This window comes from Ornithodoros turicata, chromosome 2 (genome assembly GCF_037126465.1).
Source record: "Ornithodoros turicata isolate Travis chromosome 2, ASM3712646v1, whole genome shotgun sequence".
Classification (NCBI taxonomy): Eukaryota; Metazoa; Arthropoda; class Arachnida; order Ixodida; family Argasidae; genus Ornithodoros; species Ornithodoros turicata.
Genome location: NC_088202.1, coordinates 150166290 through 150184835, shown reverse-complemented (window position 1 = coordinate 150184835; position 18546 = coordinate 150166290). Strand labels below are relative to the sequence as shown.

General features: G+C 50.4%; 2 protein-coding genes across 2 annotated transcripts in view; one reads left to right on the top strand and one right to left on the bottom strand.

Annotated features, from left to right (window-relative positions):
* LOC135386395 (sonic hedgehog protein-like) overlaps positions 1-1544 on the top strand; it is a 77456-nt gene extending 75912 nt beyond the window's left edge. Inside the window, exon 3 of the mRNA XM_064616313.1 lies at positions 452-1544. Coding sequence (XP_064472383.1) covers positions 452-1158 — 707 coding nt within the window. The 3' untranslated portion in view covers positions 1159-1544. The remainder of the gene's footprint in view (positions 1-451) is intronic.
* Positions 1545-16817: 15273 nt separating this feature from the next.
* Positions 16818-18119, bottom strand: LOC135384251 (uncharacterized). Its single transcript, XM_064613462.1, has one exon. It carries the CDS (start codon positions 18006-18008, stop codon positions 17139-17141), a length of 870 nt encoding a protein of 289 aa, XP_064469532.1. The 5' UTR covers positions 18009-18119; the 3' UTR covers positions 16818-17138.
* Between the last annotated feature and the right edge of the window lie 427 nt (positions 18120-18546).

The window sequence follows — 18546 nt, the reverse complement described above, 5'->3', positions numbered from 1 at the left end:
CTTTATCTCTTTGGTCCATCTAACGCCTCAATGTTTTTAGTTTTATATCTTACCTAATGTCAAATCTCTGGAGTGTTCTATCTTGCAAGATGGCAGACTGCTCATTTCGTAGTACATGTAATTTCATCCTGTGGCTGACCCAGATTCCCCAGCACGGGGGGGGGGGGTACTGCAAAAAATGGGGGGCATTATTACAGTTACGTCATAACAGCTAAACGTGTCATTACAGCTGAAATAGCAAAAGCCCCCCCCCCCCCCTTCACACACACAGACAAAAAACTAGGGAGTGATTGCCAAACATTTGGGGGTGTAAGAGGGATCTGGATAAATAACTGATTTCATCAAAGAAAGTTGCGAGGCGTCATCATCGGGTTCCCGTGAGCCCATATATACAGGAAAAGAAGAACATTTCCCCCGACCTTTGACTCTAAAATTCTCCTAATTTGCCCAGAATCGTACGGCGCCTCACGCACCGGTGGATGTTTTCATGGAGAGGAGCAGGTCGTCACTCGGTCTGGGCCAAAGCATCTAGCAGACTTACTCTTGGGAGAAGAGGTCCTTGCAGTGAATGACCAGGACAGACTAGTGTTCAGCGAAGTAATTCTCTTCCTGGATCGCAGCCCCCACGAAGAGCGACTCTTCTATACCATCGAAACAGAGTCTGGTCGTCGCCTAAGCTTAACTCCAGGACATCTCCTGTACTACACTCCAAGGCAGAGCGTCCAGCCACGAGCCACGTTCGCAGCCCGTGTCAGGGCCGGAGGTTTTCTCCTCACAGACACAAATGTGAGCAGTGCAAATTGCGCCAATCGGCTGCAGTTGGACCGCGTGCGTGGTGTCCGATCGCGACTGGCAGTCGGTGTGTATGCACCCTTGACTCAAGAAGGCAGTGTTCTAGTGAATGGTGTCGCCGCGTCCTGCTACGCCGCCATAGACGATCACTCGCTGGCGCACGCAGCGTTCGCTCCACTCAGATTGTGGGAGAACTTAAAAGACAGTACTTTGTTGTTCCTGCAGTTTATGAACATTGTGAGGGAGCGGCCGAACGGGCGACCACACGACGCGACGGCCAGTACATTAGTTGGCTTTCACTGGTACGCCCGTCTATTGTACAATATGTTTTTCAGCTTGTTGCCCAGATCATACATCCTGGACTAGAGTACCGCACGGCCCGCGCCTGGCCTGAGCTCCGCCCGGCCCGATGGTTATATACTTGGCTCCATAGGAGGAATTTCAAGGTTGGTTTCCTGAACCGGGCCCCGTCCGTGTCCATGAAATCTGTTGACTATCCGGCCCGGCCCGGCCCGTCAACTACAGGGTAGCGGGCTATAAAAGCTGATTGTGGCTAACTAAGTGGCGTAGCACAGACCAGAGCCCGATTCAGAGTCGTCAATGTGCGGACCCAGACCAGGCAGCACAAAAGAAGGCTGTACCCGGCTCGGGCTTTCAGGTAAGCCCGAGCCCATGCTTTGCTCTACCCTGGGATGATTCATTTGTACATATTTATGTCGATAATTATTCACTTAAATTATTTCTTTGTTGTTCGAATGTTGTTGTGATGATTTAGGATAGCTTTTAAATGGAGACAATATACTTTTATGAAAGGAAAAATCCTTGAAATATGACTACACCTCCTTCTTCTCGAATGTTTCTCTTGCCCAGGGTGCCGCCCTGTCTTTTTCTCAATAACATAGCCTACTTCTCAGAGAAAGACTCTGTTGTTGAACCCTTCTTGTTGGCAGGCTCCAACAACGATGTAGTATTCTTTATTCGAGTCGCCGAGTATACGTCCAATAATACGTTCTTATTTGTGATTCCTAAAGATGTTGTGTCCAAAGTAGGGCACACAGAAAATTACGTGACGAACAGTATCGTAACTGGCTTAGGAAGTGGCTTTCAGCAGGTCAGGGGGACGAACCAACCTTTGCAAAGTTTGTGTTAAGAAACAAAATCAACATTGTACCGATAACAGAAAAAAAGAAAAGTCAATTTTTCACAGCGAAGTTGCATTTATTCTTGATGATTGTCGCACATCCGTCATTTCCGAAAAGGAAACGTTTTTGTGTGATGCAGCTCAAAAACGTTTTCTGTCGTTTCTTCCACGTTCAAGATGGACACGTCGAAGGACACATGTCCTTTCGTTGTCATCGGCATTCTGTACACCTTTTTTCGTTTGTGTGAAAATCAAGCTTCTGTCTCTAAAGCCCTACTTATATGCTATCCTTCTGTGCTGCAGAAATCACTGTTTTATTGTTGTGAGGGCAACTCTAGCCGATTGTCATCTAATTTCATTAGTAATTGTCTCTTGACAATGAAATGTTACCCGCGTGATCAAAAGTTATGCATTAAAGCTCCCGTTCCTTGCACGCGGGCTGTCTAAATGCGACTTCTCTCTTAAGCAACTGAGAAAATTAATCATGGTCACTGAGGATTTGTGTGTGTCTGATCTTTGTGTCTGCGCCTCTGGTTTTCAACATGATGTCGTCATCATCGTCCCAGGAACACCGGGAAATTCCAAGCAACGCCCGTAATGCTGCTTTTAAGATATTTCTTCCACTGCACCGTATAAGGTGCAAGAAATAAAGCATCCTAGTCATCACGGTTTTACTTGTATTTATTTATTTATTTAAAGGGAGACTCCGCACCAAAAACGTGTTGAAATAACTGTGCGACATCAATTCATGCCGTATGACGTTTCAGTGGACACAATTTCTCATTCCCGGGAGGCGCAGATAATTAGAAAACGAATATTTTACTTGGAGTGATTCAGTACTCCTACGGAAGAGCGGTCCAGCAACACTGGGCTTCACCTCACCGGTATGCTCCGCGTGTGCCTTTCCGTAGGTTCTATTCTATACCAGTGGCGAGTACTTTGCAACGAAATCGTCGTCATCCATGTCGCACGCAGAAGTCACCAAATGCTTGCCCGAAACGAAGTAAGCAGCCGACGGCCCGCACTAGACTACGTGTGACGTCACGCAGGATACAGGAGGCCGTAGATTGAAACTCCGGGAGTTTCGGTTTCGATATAAACTTTCCAGCTCTTTTGGCAACCAACGAGTTCCCGACCTCCGAAACAACTTTGCTGCTCCTACCTGAAAAATGTACCGAACTAGTTTACATAGTCACTATAAGAATTTCGAATTGTCCCGGAGTCTCATTCTAAGGAGTGCCCTCAAGCAGCCGGGGCCTGGATAAGTGGGGCACACAGAGTACTAAAACAGGAACACACAGAAACGAACAAAAGCGAAACCGCACTGACAGTGCACCCTGGAGAGCGCATCTAAAGTGTCGTCAATTTGTTGAAATATCAATCTTTGATGTTATAATACTATTAAAGTTTAATTCTGATAGCGACAGGCGGTAGCAAGTGCATATGGCCAACATAAAGTAAAACGGTTGTTCTGTAAAAGCGATAAAACCCCGGTGCAGGGGACACAAAGAGACAACACAGACGAAGCACTGACTGACAAACAACTTTAATGGCAGGGACACATCTTAAATATACCAACTGCACACCCGACCCCTAGTGACAGCCAAGGCCGTCATGCTGTAATCACAAAATTATCACAAAGTTATCAAAAAGCTATCACGCAAACAAGGCACCAAGTAAACGCCCCCCGGAACAGAATTCGCGTTAGTTATCAATGAATTGCTGGATTGTATCCGTTACCAACACGGAAGGCACGCTAATGCAACTATCTCCAGCCTGTTTTATCAACAAGGCTTCCTTATAAAGAAGAACACCTAACTTATGACTTTTAAACAACACTTTTGTGTCTTTGAACAGCGGCTCGCACCCGGAACAGGTTCTTAAGTGTTCCGCCAGCTTACCATACCCCTTGCCTCTCGAAGCTCTATGTTCCATCAAGCTTCGAGAGGAAAGGAGTATGGTAAGCTGGCGGAACACTTAAGAACCTGTTCCGGGTGCGAGCCGCTGTTCAAAAACACAAAAGTGTTGTTTAAAAGTCATAAGTTAGGTGTTCTTCTTTATAAGGAAGCCTTGTTGATAAAACAGGCTGGAGATAGTTGCATTAGCGTGCCTTCCGTGTTGGTAACGGATACAATCCAGCAATTCATTGATAACTAACGCGAATTCTGTTCCGGGGGGGCGTTTACTTGGTGCCTTGTTTGCGTGATAGCTTTTTGATAACTTTGTGATAATTTTGTGATTACAGCATGACGGCCTTCCACTAGGGGTCGGGTGTGCAGTTGGTATATTTAAGATGTGTCCCTGCCATTAAAGTTGTTTGTCAGTACAGTGCTTCGTCTGTGTTGTCTCTTTGTGTCCCCTGCACCGGGGTTTTATCGCTTTTAGATGTACCACCAAACAGCCCGGTTTTTATCGCTTTTTGTTCTGTAAGTTTGGTGTAGAACATGTAATCGCACTGATGACAGAGGGCCGGGAAGTCGACCTGTCCGTTCCAAATTCTATACAACAACAACAATAACAATAAACGAATGAAGAAAACGTGATGATGACATGGGATGCTTCCCTGCGGTGGTCGCAAGGCCCTACCATACTTCAAAGAGCTTGGTATGAGAGGATGAATTATAATGGTGAACGTGAAGAGAGGTCGGAGAGCTCGTTTAGAGAGAGTAGTTTAGAGCTCTTCGATGGGGCCGGTAGCTTGAAAGGAAGTAAAGAGGTAACCAAGAGCCCGGCGCTGATGCGCAGAGGTGCCCCATGGGACAAGGACTTTGGACAAGCTGAATGGTCTGTGGTCCATGAGTTCAAGTTGACGTCGAAGCACCCGTCGTTTACTTGTGTACTAATTGGTACCGTTAGCAGCCCTCGATGATATGGGAAATCGCGGCTGGGGTGTGGCAAGTTGAGCACAGCATCGTGTTACTGTTACCCAGCCTAGCCTGAAACACAGGGGCGAAGCCGACGTTGAGTCGTAAACGACGCCCAAGCTACGTAAAGCTGCGAGGGAAGCCATCTGGCACCTTGAATGATCGTGAAGAGTCCGCTGCATAGAGGAGTGCCCATCGAGTGATGTCATGATACCGGCCAACGCAGACAAGTGAGAACGTCTATCTCATTTGGAGAGAATGATGGGCACGGCTCTGCGGTTACGGTGGGCCGCAGCCAGGGGCGGATCCAGGGAAGATTCTCGGGGGGGGGGGGGGCACCCACTAAAAAAAGAGAGAGAGAAGACGGGGGGGGGGGTCGCCATGAAAGACGGCGAGCTGCTGCGCTTTCATTTCACACCAGAACTTGATGAACACCAGACTATGATCTACATGTTGCGAAGCTTGGCAAGCTGTAGAGGAACGCCACCTTAGTCCCTTACAAAAACATGCTCTTAGTCCGTTCAAAACAACGCATAAATGAAGGTGCTTGGTAACTGGTGCTACACCAGTATCTATTTGTCTGCGTCTATACGTATGTCTAAACAGCAGAAAAATATGTCCTACCATTTTCGTAACGTGCTGTCTCTTTGTGAAGCTGAGTGAGGACGCCTTAGCGTTGTAGACTCCAGGCAGCCACTGAGCCCCCCAAACGTCAAATCGCTGTCTTTATCCACTGTGCAGTGTCCGGCGCGTTCCGCGCGCTGAGAGGAGGCGAATGTGATTCCTCCTCGCACCACCTGCGTCTTCGCTCCTTTTTAGGCAGGTCCCCCAAAGCCCCAAACTCACCTCGGAAAAACGTGCAACGAAGAAGGCCGCCACTAGATACCCCACTGTTGCCGTTCCGGATCACTTCAGCGCGCTAAGTTTAGCGGCAAAATGTTTTTGTTGTTTCTGCGAATGAAACTAGTCTTTATATGTCCAAATAAAACGCGTATAACAACTTTCTGTGTCGTGTTTCACTTTCTGGTCCCGTTTTTAAACGTGTTGAGCGATCGGAAGGATCTAGTGCACGGCTGCGTGCATCACATAGCGTACCTGTCGTACCAGGCGCCGCAGGCGCAGTCGTCCATTTCTCCTTCGGTGAATTGGCCTGGCTTGGATTGTGCTTCAACTGGATCTTTAGCGCGCTACAATCCAACGCAAGCCAACGTCTGGTAACAATGGGGCATCAAAGGGCGGCCTCCGGCATTGCACGCATCGGGATAGGAACAAATACATGGGAAAATGGCGACCTTGGGGGACCTGTTTTTAGGGGTTACATCCCATTTCGCCTATTCCCATTTTGCCTAACCCGGATTATCGGATTAAAGAGGCGGAAGGGGTAACAGCCGTTAGGCGAAATGGGACTGCCGTGCAATCTCATTAGGCAAAACGGGACTGTCGGCAAGTGGGCGTTACTTACACGCTCCGACCCGATGATGACGTGTGCAAGAAATGAATGTGCTCGTCAGACAACTACCTTACGTCGTCCGAAACAAAGACCCTTTACATTTGCAAATATAAGGTGTAAATATAATGTACAAATATAACAAAAACATTTTACAAACATTTTACATAGTGACTCCTGATGGACAGCATGACGAATGAAACAAGGCTTCGAGCCATGTTCAGTGTCACCTGAGCGATGTTAAATATGGAAACTGGTGTCACTATAGTCGTGTTTAATATAACTCTCTTTTTTTCTTTCGTGTTAGCGCCGCGAAGCTATGAGCGACGGCGAGGTGGCTATGAGCGAGATGTGGCTATGTGGAGATGAGAGGTGGCTATGAGCGACGTACAGATGAGAACAGATGGAGAGAGGACAGCAGGAAGGAGTGGGGGGATAGGGGGTTAATATGCGTCTTGGGCAGACTTCAGGGGGAACTGTGCCGGTATTCGTCTCGGAAGTCTTCGGAAAACCCAGGGAAAACCTCATACACCACCTCCCAGTTAGCACGACACCACCGAGCGAGACGCCTTAACCCACGTTCAACCTAACTACCGTATTTTCCGGTGTATAACGCGCGCGTTATTCGGTAAAAAGGTGCTCTGAAGAGGGCCTGCGCATTATCTAACCGTGGAAGTTATACACGGAAATATTTTCCGACAGGAATTCCTTTTCTGGTCGGTGTCGTACAAATTCTAGTCTCCTCCAGGGTGTGCTGTGAATTTCTCCCAAATAACTTAGGGTCAGTTGAAAAAGCCGGCGTACCGTTGGAATTAATAAAAAGTTGTGATGCTACTTAAGAATGTCATTGAGCGGTCAATAATTCAGAATGGCGAACGGGACATGATGTCGTACCTCGATGCCGTGGGACATCTAATGCATATTGAGTAGAGTTGCAAATTTGGAAGAATTTTGAAGTGCAGAAAACAAAGCTGCCCTTTAAATTTAAAAAATGTAAATAAAAACTATGTTTTCACTCTTGCACAGTCTATATTTGTGAACCAACAGATGAGGGAAGAAACCCTAGTGTAATATGAATTATAAATACAGACCTCATGCTTCAGTGAAACCAACAAGGTTGCATGTAAAGTTATATGAAGATCCGAAATTGACTTTTGGCAGCATGCCAGAGGACCGCCTTCTTTCTTACGTAACACGGATTAGTAGGCGAAGTGGGACTGTCTGCAGCATACATTAGGCCAAATGGGACCCCCTGCAGTTCGAGGTCGGTGAACCTGCTAAGGGATGGCGAGATAATCTGCTAAGAAGCATTAGGCAAAATGGGAATAGGCGAAATGGGAAGACACGGTTTTTAGGCAATGAAGTGTTCGTCGGCGAGTATATGTCATGCCCTTCGCGCAATCTTGGGACGAAAGGCGCACGCGGGATTGGCGGGAAAACGGAGCGTGCGGCAGGAAAATCCACCGGAATGGGGAGTAGAGGTATGTCTCGGGGGGGGGGGGGGGGGCTGGATCCGCCCCTGGCCGCAGCAGCCGTCGAATTTGCCACCCCGTTGCTCTGAATGGCAATGTGGCCGGGAACGCACTGTATAGGGTGAACCGGTGTCTCTTTTCCCCTAGAGTCTCGAGCACCGTGGGGGTACTCACTACCACCGGGGTCAAAGAGCCACGGATACCCGTGCTTCCGACAGACCGCAGGGCTGATTTTTGATCACTGTATGTCACTCAGGAGTAGGGTTGTCAATCGGGATATCCCGAAATCCTGGAATCCCGGCCAATTTTTGACGTCCCGAGGTCCCGGGATTCCTTTCGGAAAATCCCGTTATTTCGTGTGAGCAAATTTGACAGGAAAATCAAACACCTGTAGGCCATCCGGCACAGACTCACATCTTCGCAAGGAAATTGTACTTTTTATGACTGTAGGTGGCAGAGGAACGCTGCCTACGCTGTGTTCAGATATTTGCTCACCGTCGTTTCCTCTAGCCCAGCAGCTCAACGGACCTTCAGGTCGGCAGCCAGTATTTGCACAAAACTTCGCTCCGAACTGGGGGCACTCTGTGCTCTCTTTCTTTTTCTTTCTTTCTCTTTTTTTTTTTTCACTCTATTAAACATATCCCCCCCCCTCTCGCAGGTCGTGTTTTAACCATTGTACAATGTGTAAGCACGCAGCGACGGTGTTGTAAACCGATTAGTGTTTCTTTTTGTTTTGTTTTTCATTCGCTTTTGTTGTTGTTGTTCTTGTTCTTTATGCAAGTGGAATGTTACACCGTTTGAGAAAATTATAAAGTTAATATTTCGTGTTACTTCAAGTGCAGCGGGACTCGCCTTTTTTCAACTGCAACAGCGAAATGCAGATGAATAAAAAACGAGTGACATTATCATAGCAAAAAAATAAAAATAAAATGTAACCATTTCGCCGTCACTATTTTACCAATGTGGTTACACTGCGAATCTTCAAGTGCTTTTTTGTTTGTTTGTTAGGAAACGGTTTAATTGATAACGCGCTCCTTAACTGCTGTTGCGAACCGCCAGATGGCAGCGAGGCCGATCCCAACATCCTGGGGCAGGAACGTAGGCAGAGGCAAGGAGCACAACGAAACAGAAAGTGTATTTACAGAAGTATGCAGGAGTTCTCTTCTATTAGCGGGTCACAGCGTTCGCTTAAATGGGCGACGTCCCTGGGAATTAGGTCGGAGTCGGCAGTGGTTCCAGGTTCTCGGGCTGTTAGGAAGATGGCTTCCCGAGTTGTGGGAGGAAGGCGAAAATGGCGAGTCGCAACAGCTCGTCGCCGCCCCGGGTTGATCTCCGACGGGCTTCAGTCCAACAGCGCAGTCCAGAGGAGATGACATGTACAGGATTGGCAGTCTGGTTTTCCGATGACCTTTTGTAGATTGGTGTCGGGGCCTCCAGTGACCGATTCAGATTCAAGGCACAGGTCAGCTTCCTCCAATGGTGACGATACGTTGTTTGCCTTTTTCCCACGTCGCCTGACTGGTTGCATTCAGCTCCCACAGTTTTCAGTCGTTGCTCCATAGATAGTTGCCCGTGACGACTTTCAGGGTTGGATGGCAAAATTTCATCGACGGATACACAATAACATGGTAAAACAACAACAAAACAAGACGCCATAATTCACAGTTTACAACCTCGTAGCGGTTATCCTTCGTCATCATCCAGCCAGGATAATTTGCTTCATACAAAAACCCACCATCATTAAATTTTTGTATCTCCAAAATTTTGAAACAATCAGGACAAAGTCGTAAGACAAAATCTATATCACTTCCTTGCCAGTCTTCCCTCGGTTTTATCATGACATGACTTCGTTTTCTGATCCCCTCTCAATTTGGCCCAATAGGCAGGGCAGCGCAGAAAATCGCAAATCACGCTCTACTAAGCAGTCTGCGTTAAGGTGAGCGTTTCCCATGACCGTTTATTCGACACAAAATTATCTACAAACCTACGGCCAGTTCAGCAAAGAAATACATGCCACCTTTCTACCTCCTGCGTTTTCTGCCTCCCTTCCAACGCCAACTTTTAGTACCAGTTATTTTTCTCGTTACGTCGTCCTCTTCACAAGCTGACTCTAGGTCAACCTTGAAGCCGTTCTTACGCATCAGGTAGACCGTTCTATTCGATAACACATATGAAAATTCTTGAGGAAGCGCAGGCGATACAGCCGTGGTCGTCTTAAATTCCCCAAACGTTCCACTCAAACGCACATCTGCCAAGGGCAGGCTACTTTCTTCACCGCCTATGGCTTGCAGCACCCAAATACGTTTCCCAGTGTACTGTTGCGACGAAACGTACGAGGAGTGTACAACATCAATGGACGCACCGGTGTCGCGCAGAACCTTGCACTTCTTGCCGTTGACACCTTGATTGCTTACATACGGCCTAAAAATCTCTTTGTCGTCCCCATCTACCTGAAGTGCCATTGCTACGTACGCTTTGCGACATCCTGCAGCTATGTGCCCTTCTTTGTGACACTTATAACAAACAATGGGTTGCTTTTTCTCAAAAGCTTTCACTTTTGCTCTTTCATCGCGCCCCTCCTCTTGCTTCTGATCCCCTTTGCTAAGCCTGTTTGGTCGGTCTCAGAACTGTCTTCGTGGGTGCGCTCCCTTTGTTCCCGTTTTCTGCCGGTGTTTGGCCTACTTCTCTCCGGAACCTTGGCCTCCTTAGCGTCTAACCCTCTCAATGAGACATATTCGTCTGCGTGGTCCGCGGCGGCCTCTATAGTAGTCACGCCGGACTTACCTCGGATAAAGTTCCTGATGTTTCCGGGAATCTCTTGAAAGAACTGTTCCATTGCGAACACCTCAACAGTTTTTTCGGCGTTACCGAACGCATCTGAACTTTTCAACCATTCGCGCAGGTTTGCCTTTATGTCAAATGCCCGTTCGGCAAAACTGTTCATATTCCTCCCAGTCCCATTGCGGAATCTTAGGCTAAATGCTTAGGCTAAATGCTTCGGCGGAGAGACGGAACCGCTTTAGCAAGCTCTGCTTCACTTTGTCGTAGTTCTTGGCGTCCTCTGCTGAAAGACGAGCTACGCTGTCCGCGGCCTCACACGGAATCACCGTCATTAACCTAGCAGGCCACGTTGTTTTAGCACAACCTTCTCTTTCGCAGGTCAGTTCGAAATTGACGAGGAAAAGTCCGATATCCTGACCAATTTTGAATGGTTGCAAGAACCTTGACATATCTAGGTTTTCCGCTCTCGGCATACTTTGCCGGCTCTGCGACTGACTCGTAGCTTCCCTTTGGAGCTCTAATTCTAGCTTCAGCTTTTCCAATTCTAGGTTCCGAGACTCCCTTATCTGCTCGAGTTTCAGTCTCCCTAACTCAAGAGCTTGTTTGTCACGCTCTTTCTCTTCCTGTTGCTTCTGTTCTATTGCCTTGAGGGTTTCAGTTATATCATCTTCCTCAAGTTCTGCCTCAACAATAGCCTCTATAATCTGCGCCTTCCTTGCCGTACTGCCTATTCTGATCCCGAATTCCCTGCACACCTGAATTAAATCATTCCTCAGGAAGCGTGTCAAATCCATGATGCAAACTCTCGCCTGACGATACTGTCCTACACTTCTCTGATGTACTCAGTAAAACCCAACTAGCACTGTCAGAGGGGCCGGATAGATATGATTGCCCACACATCTACTCCTGGCCAAATGAGAACAAAAGTCAAACCGCTCACCAGTTGCATCCCGAAATCGTGGATCCCATCCTACCGCTGCCACCAGTTGTTGCGAACCGCCGGATGGTAGCGAGGCCGATCCCAACATCCTGGGGCTGGAACGTAGGCAGAGGCAAGGAGCACAACGAAACAGAAAGTGTATTTACAGAAGTATACAGGAGTTCTCTCCTATTAGCGGGTCACAGCGTTCGCTTAAATAGGCGACGTCCCTGGGAATTAGGTCGGAGTCGGCAGTGGTTCCAGGAAAGCTGACCTCGTTGTCTCCCCTTTAGTCCCCCATGAATGGGCTCTCGGGCTGTGAGGAAGATGGCTTCCCGAGTTGTGGGAGGAAGGCGAAAATGGCGAGTCGTAACACTGCGCACAACTCGCCGATATAGTCACTTGAGGTAAATGGACTTAGAAGTAGAGTCCTGCACGGACCGCGGGACCTGTAGGCACCCGTGGGTGACACGCACGCTGCTGCGGGTGGCCGGTCTAGGTTTTCGGTGTCGTGTGGGCGTCATTGCTAACGGCGGAGTGGGCAGCGGGTCGGGTGCCGTCGACACATTTTACCTAAACACTATTAGAAAGCGCGCCGAGCTGCTCAATTTCCTATGCGCATGTAAGGCAGTCGCTTGAAACATGACGTAAAAGGGCTATGACAAGAACGGAACAAACGCTCACACCGTCAACGGCGCCTGTGTGTCCTTCTTTGCCTATGTCGCGTTTCGTATCATCATGCCTCAAGTCACAACACGCATTTGCCCCTTTTTACCCACTGGGCTGATGTCGTACAAGAAACCATGCAGACAGACATATCTAATCATCAGGCATAGACCAAGGAGAACGCTCAGTTTACTCGTCAACGTTCATCGCGTTGCGGGTAACGCGTCGAATGCGTGTGACCTTTTGGGGAAAAAAAAGCATGCGGGGTCGGGGCCGTATGCTGGTCTCAATTGGTAACTTGACGCGGGCTGCGTGTCGGGTGCGGATTTGAACCCGCGGGTACGGGTCGGATGCGGGTCAGATGGTTCTGACACGCGCCGGATTATACTTGGGAGCACGATTTGAACTCGTCACAATCCCGAAATCCCGTCCCGGGATTGACAACAAAGAATCCCGAAATCCCGGGACTGCAAACATGGCTCGGGATTGACAACCCTACCAGGAACGAGTACGGTAGTCCAAAGCAAACTTTAAGAACACCAAGAAGGCATACAGGTCCGCAGAGGTCCACGAACTTCAAGTAAGATGTGACAGGTCAAACCCACATGATATGGACTCTTCCCATATGACAAAGGCAGCGGAGGAGCCATACGTCGTATAGGTATAAGTAGAGTATGTGTGCTGATGCCAATGTATCAAAGGAAATGGACACTGCTATCCTAAATGAGGTTTGGGTCCTTCACTTTTGGAGAGCGTTTGTTTTATTTTACTTTTTACTTTTTCTGTTCACTCTTTGATATGCTGCACCCATCGTATATTTTGACGTCTTGGAAACAAAGGAAAGAATTAAAGCAAGAGAAATTAAATTCTGTCATGACAGTGATCGGAAAAAAGAAAGGAACAATTTTTTTTTTTACTCTGGTGAAGTTCCCATTAGACCCTTAGGTCCTAATGGTCCCACCAAACCGTTAAACCGTTAGTCTTATTGGAGATGTCCAAAATTACGATAGGCCTATTGGCCTAATGGTTCCATTAGGTTTGGCTCTGATGGATTTTTCGATCGGGGTACGTATGCACATGTCCAGAACCTTTTCACGGTTAGCCTTTGGCGTAAAGTTGGATAGCGATTTGAAGGAGTTGGAATTTGACTTAAGTTTGTCATGATAGTATTCCTCATTCAGACGTAGACGACGTGCGAAATTATCTAAATGCAGATGAAGTTGGTATCTAGCTGACTGTTGCTGGGGCAGAAAGAGAGGCCACTGCTGAGTAGTGAGATTTCCGAATCGGCAAGTTCGTCTGACGATAAATTAATGACATTATGGGACTTTGGAGATGAAGTTGCTGGAGTGGGATCTGTTGTGGCAAGCTCGTGGTGATCTAGCTTTTTAATCTGTTTCCGCGTCATTTTTCTTCCCCTTCCGTAAAACTTTGTGGTCGTTTGATTATCTTTTTTCCTCGACCTACGTTTCTGCAATGGCCGCCGCAGGACAAGGACAGATTATCAGGAAGTATCCTTCTTTTGTCTCCCCCTTCTTGGAGACTCTCAGACTAAATACTTACATCATCATTTTAATCCCAGGTCTCGATTGATGCCGACGATGTTTCTAACCCGAAGCGGAGGAAAGATCATGGATTTCCTGGAGGAAGTGGACTTGCTGCCACCAAGCGTGCATGTCGTGGTTGTACACTGTGGAACAAACGATATGCCACTTTTGGACCCCCAAGAAGCATCCTCAACAAGATCCGGTCCGTGGCGGAATTGAAATGACGGTTTGTACTGACGAGACAACAAGCTAGGTCCGTTCTGGCCAGAGGCTACGTCTGGACTGCTTTATTGTTTGGCCAGCGGAACGGTCGCGGCACGAGATGATCTGGGCAGGTGATGATGAGCTGATGACGGTAGCGGTGCCGCTACAGGGTCCCCCCTCTAGCGTAGCGGTTGTAGTTAAACACCACAGGCCCCGGTTGAACGGTTGTAGAAGTGAAGGGTGCGGAGAGGAGAGGCCCAGTGGACGCGTGGGCCCAGGCGGGAGTGGTGAAGAGGTTGGGCGGCGGAAACAGTAGAAACATCTTCGATGAAGGCGGGCTTGACGCGGTCCGCGGAGACCACCTGGTGGCGGCCGGCGACGTCCACGGTGAAATGTTTGGACGAGCGGCGGATGACTCGGTATGGGCCGTCGTAAGGGTGCTGCAGGCACGAACGAGAGCCGTCGTGGCGGACAAAAACATGGGAGCTGGTTTCCAGGTCCGGGTGTCGATAGGCATGCCGAGCAGACGGAGGTCGGGGTGGCGTCGGACGCAGGTCTTGCATGGTGGCACGCAGGCGATCTACGTAGGATGCGAAATCGGGTGTCGCGGCAGTAGAGGACGATGAGAAGAGGTCACCAGGAAGGCGGAGTGTCGTCCCATACACCAGCTCTGCCGGTGCGCATTCGATGTCTTGCCTGACAGTAGCCCGCAGAGAAAGGAGGACGATGGGAAGTGCTTCTACCCAAGGCGTGGGAGAAACAGCCTTGAGCGCCGCCTTGAGGTCACGATGGAGCCGCTCAACCATACCATTGGCCTGCGGGTGGTAGGCGGTAGTTCGGGTCCGATGCGAGCCAAAGAGGCGAGTGAGGTGGGCGAATAAGCGGGACTCAAACTGGCGTCCCTGGTCAGTTGTGATGGTTGCCGGAACCCCGAAGCGGGCCACCCATGAATTGAGGAAGGCAGAGGCCACGGTTGAAGCGGTAATGTCGGGTATGGGAGTGGCCTCCGGCCAACGGGTAAAGCGGTCAACGACCGTCAAGAGATACCGGAAGCCTTGTACGGGAGGGAGAGGTCCGACCAAATCTAGGTGAACGTGGCTGAAGCGAGAGTCCGGCAGCGGGAATCGCGACGATGGAGTGCGGGTGTGACGCAGAATTTTGGACTTCTGGCAGGAGATGCATGACCGTACCCAGCGCTTAATGTCGGAACGCATTCGTGGCCATACGTATCGGGACGACAGCAACTTCTGGGACGCTCGTATGCCAGGATGCGCCATGCCGTGGAGCTGGTCAAAAACGTGACGCCTAGCGGCAACTGGCAGGAAGGGACGGGGCTGGCCGAACGAGACGTCGCAGCAAACGGCGCACGGGATGCCGGGGAACGTAATGTCTTGTAACGTCAAGCTGGTGGGGGTTAGAGTCGCGCAGGGACAGGAGCTCGTCATCGCCGGACTGCAGGTCTGCTATGGTTTCGAGTGAGAGCGGCGTAGTTGATGTCGAGAGAGCAGTGATCGCGGCACGGCTCAGAGCGTCCGCTACTGGGTTCTGCTTGCCAGGGACATGACGGACGTCGGTTGAAAACTCAGAGACGAAGGCAAGATGGCGTTGTTCCCTAGTCGAGTAACGTTGACCGGCAGATTGGAAGGCGTAGACTAGTGGCTTGTGGTCTGTGTAGATGACGAATTGCCGGCCCTCCAGAAAGTGGCGGAAGTGCCTCACACTTAGGTAAATCGCCAACAGCTCTCTGCCAAAGGTGCTGTATCGGGTTTCGGGAGGACGTAATTTGTGAGAGAAGAAGCCGATGGGCTGGGAAGGGCTTGAGGTATTCGTCGTCTCTTGTTGCAGAACTGCACCGACCGCTGTATCGGAGGCATCCACCATGAGAGATGTAGCCGCATCGGGTCGCGGATGGAATAGGAGCGTGGCAGACGCAAGAGCTTGCTTGATGCGACCGAAGGCCGCCTCGGCGTCAGGGGGCCAGACAAGAGGACGGGAGGACTTGGCAGGAGCGGTAAGGAGTGCTTCAAGAGGGCGGAGAATCTCTGCACAATGAGGGACGAATCGGCGGTAGAAATTCGTGAGTCCTAAAAACCGTCGGAGTGCGTTGACAGATGTTGGACGCGGGTAGTCGGAGATGGCGTGGACTTTGCTCGGGAGGGGAGTTATGCCTTCTGGAGAGATCTTATGCCCCAGAAACTCCAGAGAGCTGACCCCGAATTCGCTCTTGAGGGCGTTGATAATAATGCCGTGGTCGGAAAGGCGGGCGAAAAGCTGCCGGAGATGGTCGAGGTGTTCTTCGTAGGAGGAACTCGCAACAAGAATATCGTCGATATACGCGAATGTAAATGAGAGGCCACGTGTGACGGCGTCAATGAAGCGTTGAAACGACTGGGCGGCGTTGCGGAGGCCAAAGGGCATACGAAGAAACTCGAACAAGCCAAAAGGTGTAGTAATGGCTGTCTTCGGAATGTCCTCTTCGGCAACCGGAATCTGATGGTAGGCTCGTACCAAGTCAAGCTTCGAGTAGATGGTGGTTCCGTGCAGGAAAGCCGTAAAATCGTGCACGTGCGGGATAGGGTAACGGTCTGGGATTGTGACTCGATTCAGGGCACGATAATCGCCGCAGGGGCGCCAGTCGCCTGTCTTCTTGGGCACCATATGAAGAGCGGAAGCCCAACTGCTAGACGAAGGCCGTATGATACCCATGTCCAGCATGTGGCTGAATTCGTCACGAGCTATCTTCAGTTTTTCCGGTGCGAGACGACGTGGGCGAACGAAAACCGGCGGCCCCTTGGTGCCGATATGGTGGACGACCGAGTGCTTTACCGGGCTGGTCCAATCGGGTGGGCGAGTTAGCTCCGGGAACTCCTTCAAGATTGCATGGAAGGGATTAGTCTCGTCATGGAAGAATGATATTCCCGGAGAAGAAAGCGAAGACGATATTCCGGACACAGCAAGGTTGGTACTGGAATCGATGAGGTGGCGGTTACGCATGTCCACTAAGAGGTGATGGTGGTTCAGAAAATCGGCGCCCAGGATTGGTTGGGAGACACTGGCCACCAGGAACACCCAGCGAAATGTGCGGCGCAAGCCAAGGCTTAGCGTTAGAGAACGTTGTGCAAAAACAGGGATTTGTGAGCCATTAACCGCTGTGAGATGGCACATGACAGGGCTCCGTCGGTCTCCTTTGGTAGCGGGAATAACGCTCACCTCGGCACCTGTGTCGACCAGGAAACGTCGTGCCGAAGTGATGTCCCGGATGTAGAAAAGGCGACTGGACGAAGGATGTGGGCCATCGGTCGCCATCAATGGTCCACGGCAGGGTTTCCCGGCTGCCACAAACATGGGAGGAAGCAATGCCGTGCATCGGCCCCGAATTTCCGGTGGTGCCAGCAGACTGTATGAGCTGGGCTGGAATCGCGTGGAGTCGGTGAACGGTGCCGGAAACGACGAGGACTGCGACTTGTACGGCGGCGAGAGGAATCGCGGACGTGTGGCGAGACATGGGAGGCGGCAATAAGTGCGGTTAAGTTCTTGACCTCGCGGCAAAGTTCCGCAACGTCAGAGGAATGCGGCGGCCGCGTCGGTGGTAATGGCGACGGCTGTGCAGAGGTGGCGGGGATGACTGCAGAAACCGCGGGGTTGGCGACCTCAAACACAGCGTCAGCCAGGGCGGCAAGTTTGTCCAGGGACATGTCAGAGGCAGTGGCTAGAACCATCTGCACATTCTGCGGCAAGCGCTGCAAAAATAGTTCACGGAAGAAGGTGTCGTCGGTCGCTGTCGGCTGGGAACCCAACAGCTGACGCATGCGCCTTAAAAGCTGTGTTGGACGACGATCCCCCAGCTCCTCAGCAGATAGAAGTTGCTGGATGCGAGATCGGTCAGAAGCCGTGGTTCGCTGGAGCAGCGCTTTCTTCAGCTGATCGTAAGGGGTTGTGGGTGAAGGGGCCGCAAGAATGTCATACACCTCTTCTGCAGCAGCAGGTGTAAGGGCTGATATGACATGATAGTACCTGGTTTGCTGTGAGCTCACGCCGGCAAGGTTGAACTGGGCCTCTGCTTGAAGAAACCAGACTGCCGGGTTACGGTCGAAGTAAGGTGGAAGCTTGACGGCGACGCCTGCCAGAGATGGTGGTTGGGGCTGAGCCGGGGCCTGTGGATCGCCGTGGGACATGGCTTGAGGGAACCGGCGCGAGACGGCAGTGTTCTAAAAGTGTTCGGGTCACCAATATGACGAGACAACAAGCTAGGTCCGTTCTGGCCAGAGGCTACGTCTGGACTGCTTTATTGTTTGGCCAGCGGAACGGTCGCGGCACGAGATGATCTGGGCAGGTGATGATGAGCTGATGACGGTAGCGGTGCCGCTACAGTACTTTTGTGCTCCCTCGATCTCATAACAGGCGCCGTCATTTCATTGACAGGCGAACAGAGTTCCAGTGTAATCCGCGGGCCTTCGACTTCACCGCCGACTGGTTCAGCTGTGCCTGAACTTCACTGACCTCTGCTACCTGGACCATGGATTCCACCGACGACGTCCAAGCCAGGTCCTTGCAGCTGACGGTCTCCATCCGAACTTCGAGGGAGTCCGGATGATCAGCCGACATCTGCAGGACCTGCTCCCGCAGGCTTCTGCTGCCATCACGCCGACCCAACGTGACCGCTGTCCTGGATCCAGTGTGACCTACCCTTCAAGAAGCAGCTGGCCCTCGAGC

Excerpts from the sequence above, each read along its gene's own strand:
- LOC135384251 (XM_064613462.1), bottom strand. The coding sequence starts at position 18,008 with ATGTCCCACGGCGATCCACAGGCCCCGGCTCAGCCCCAACCACCATCT.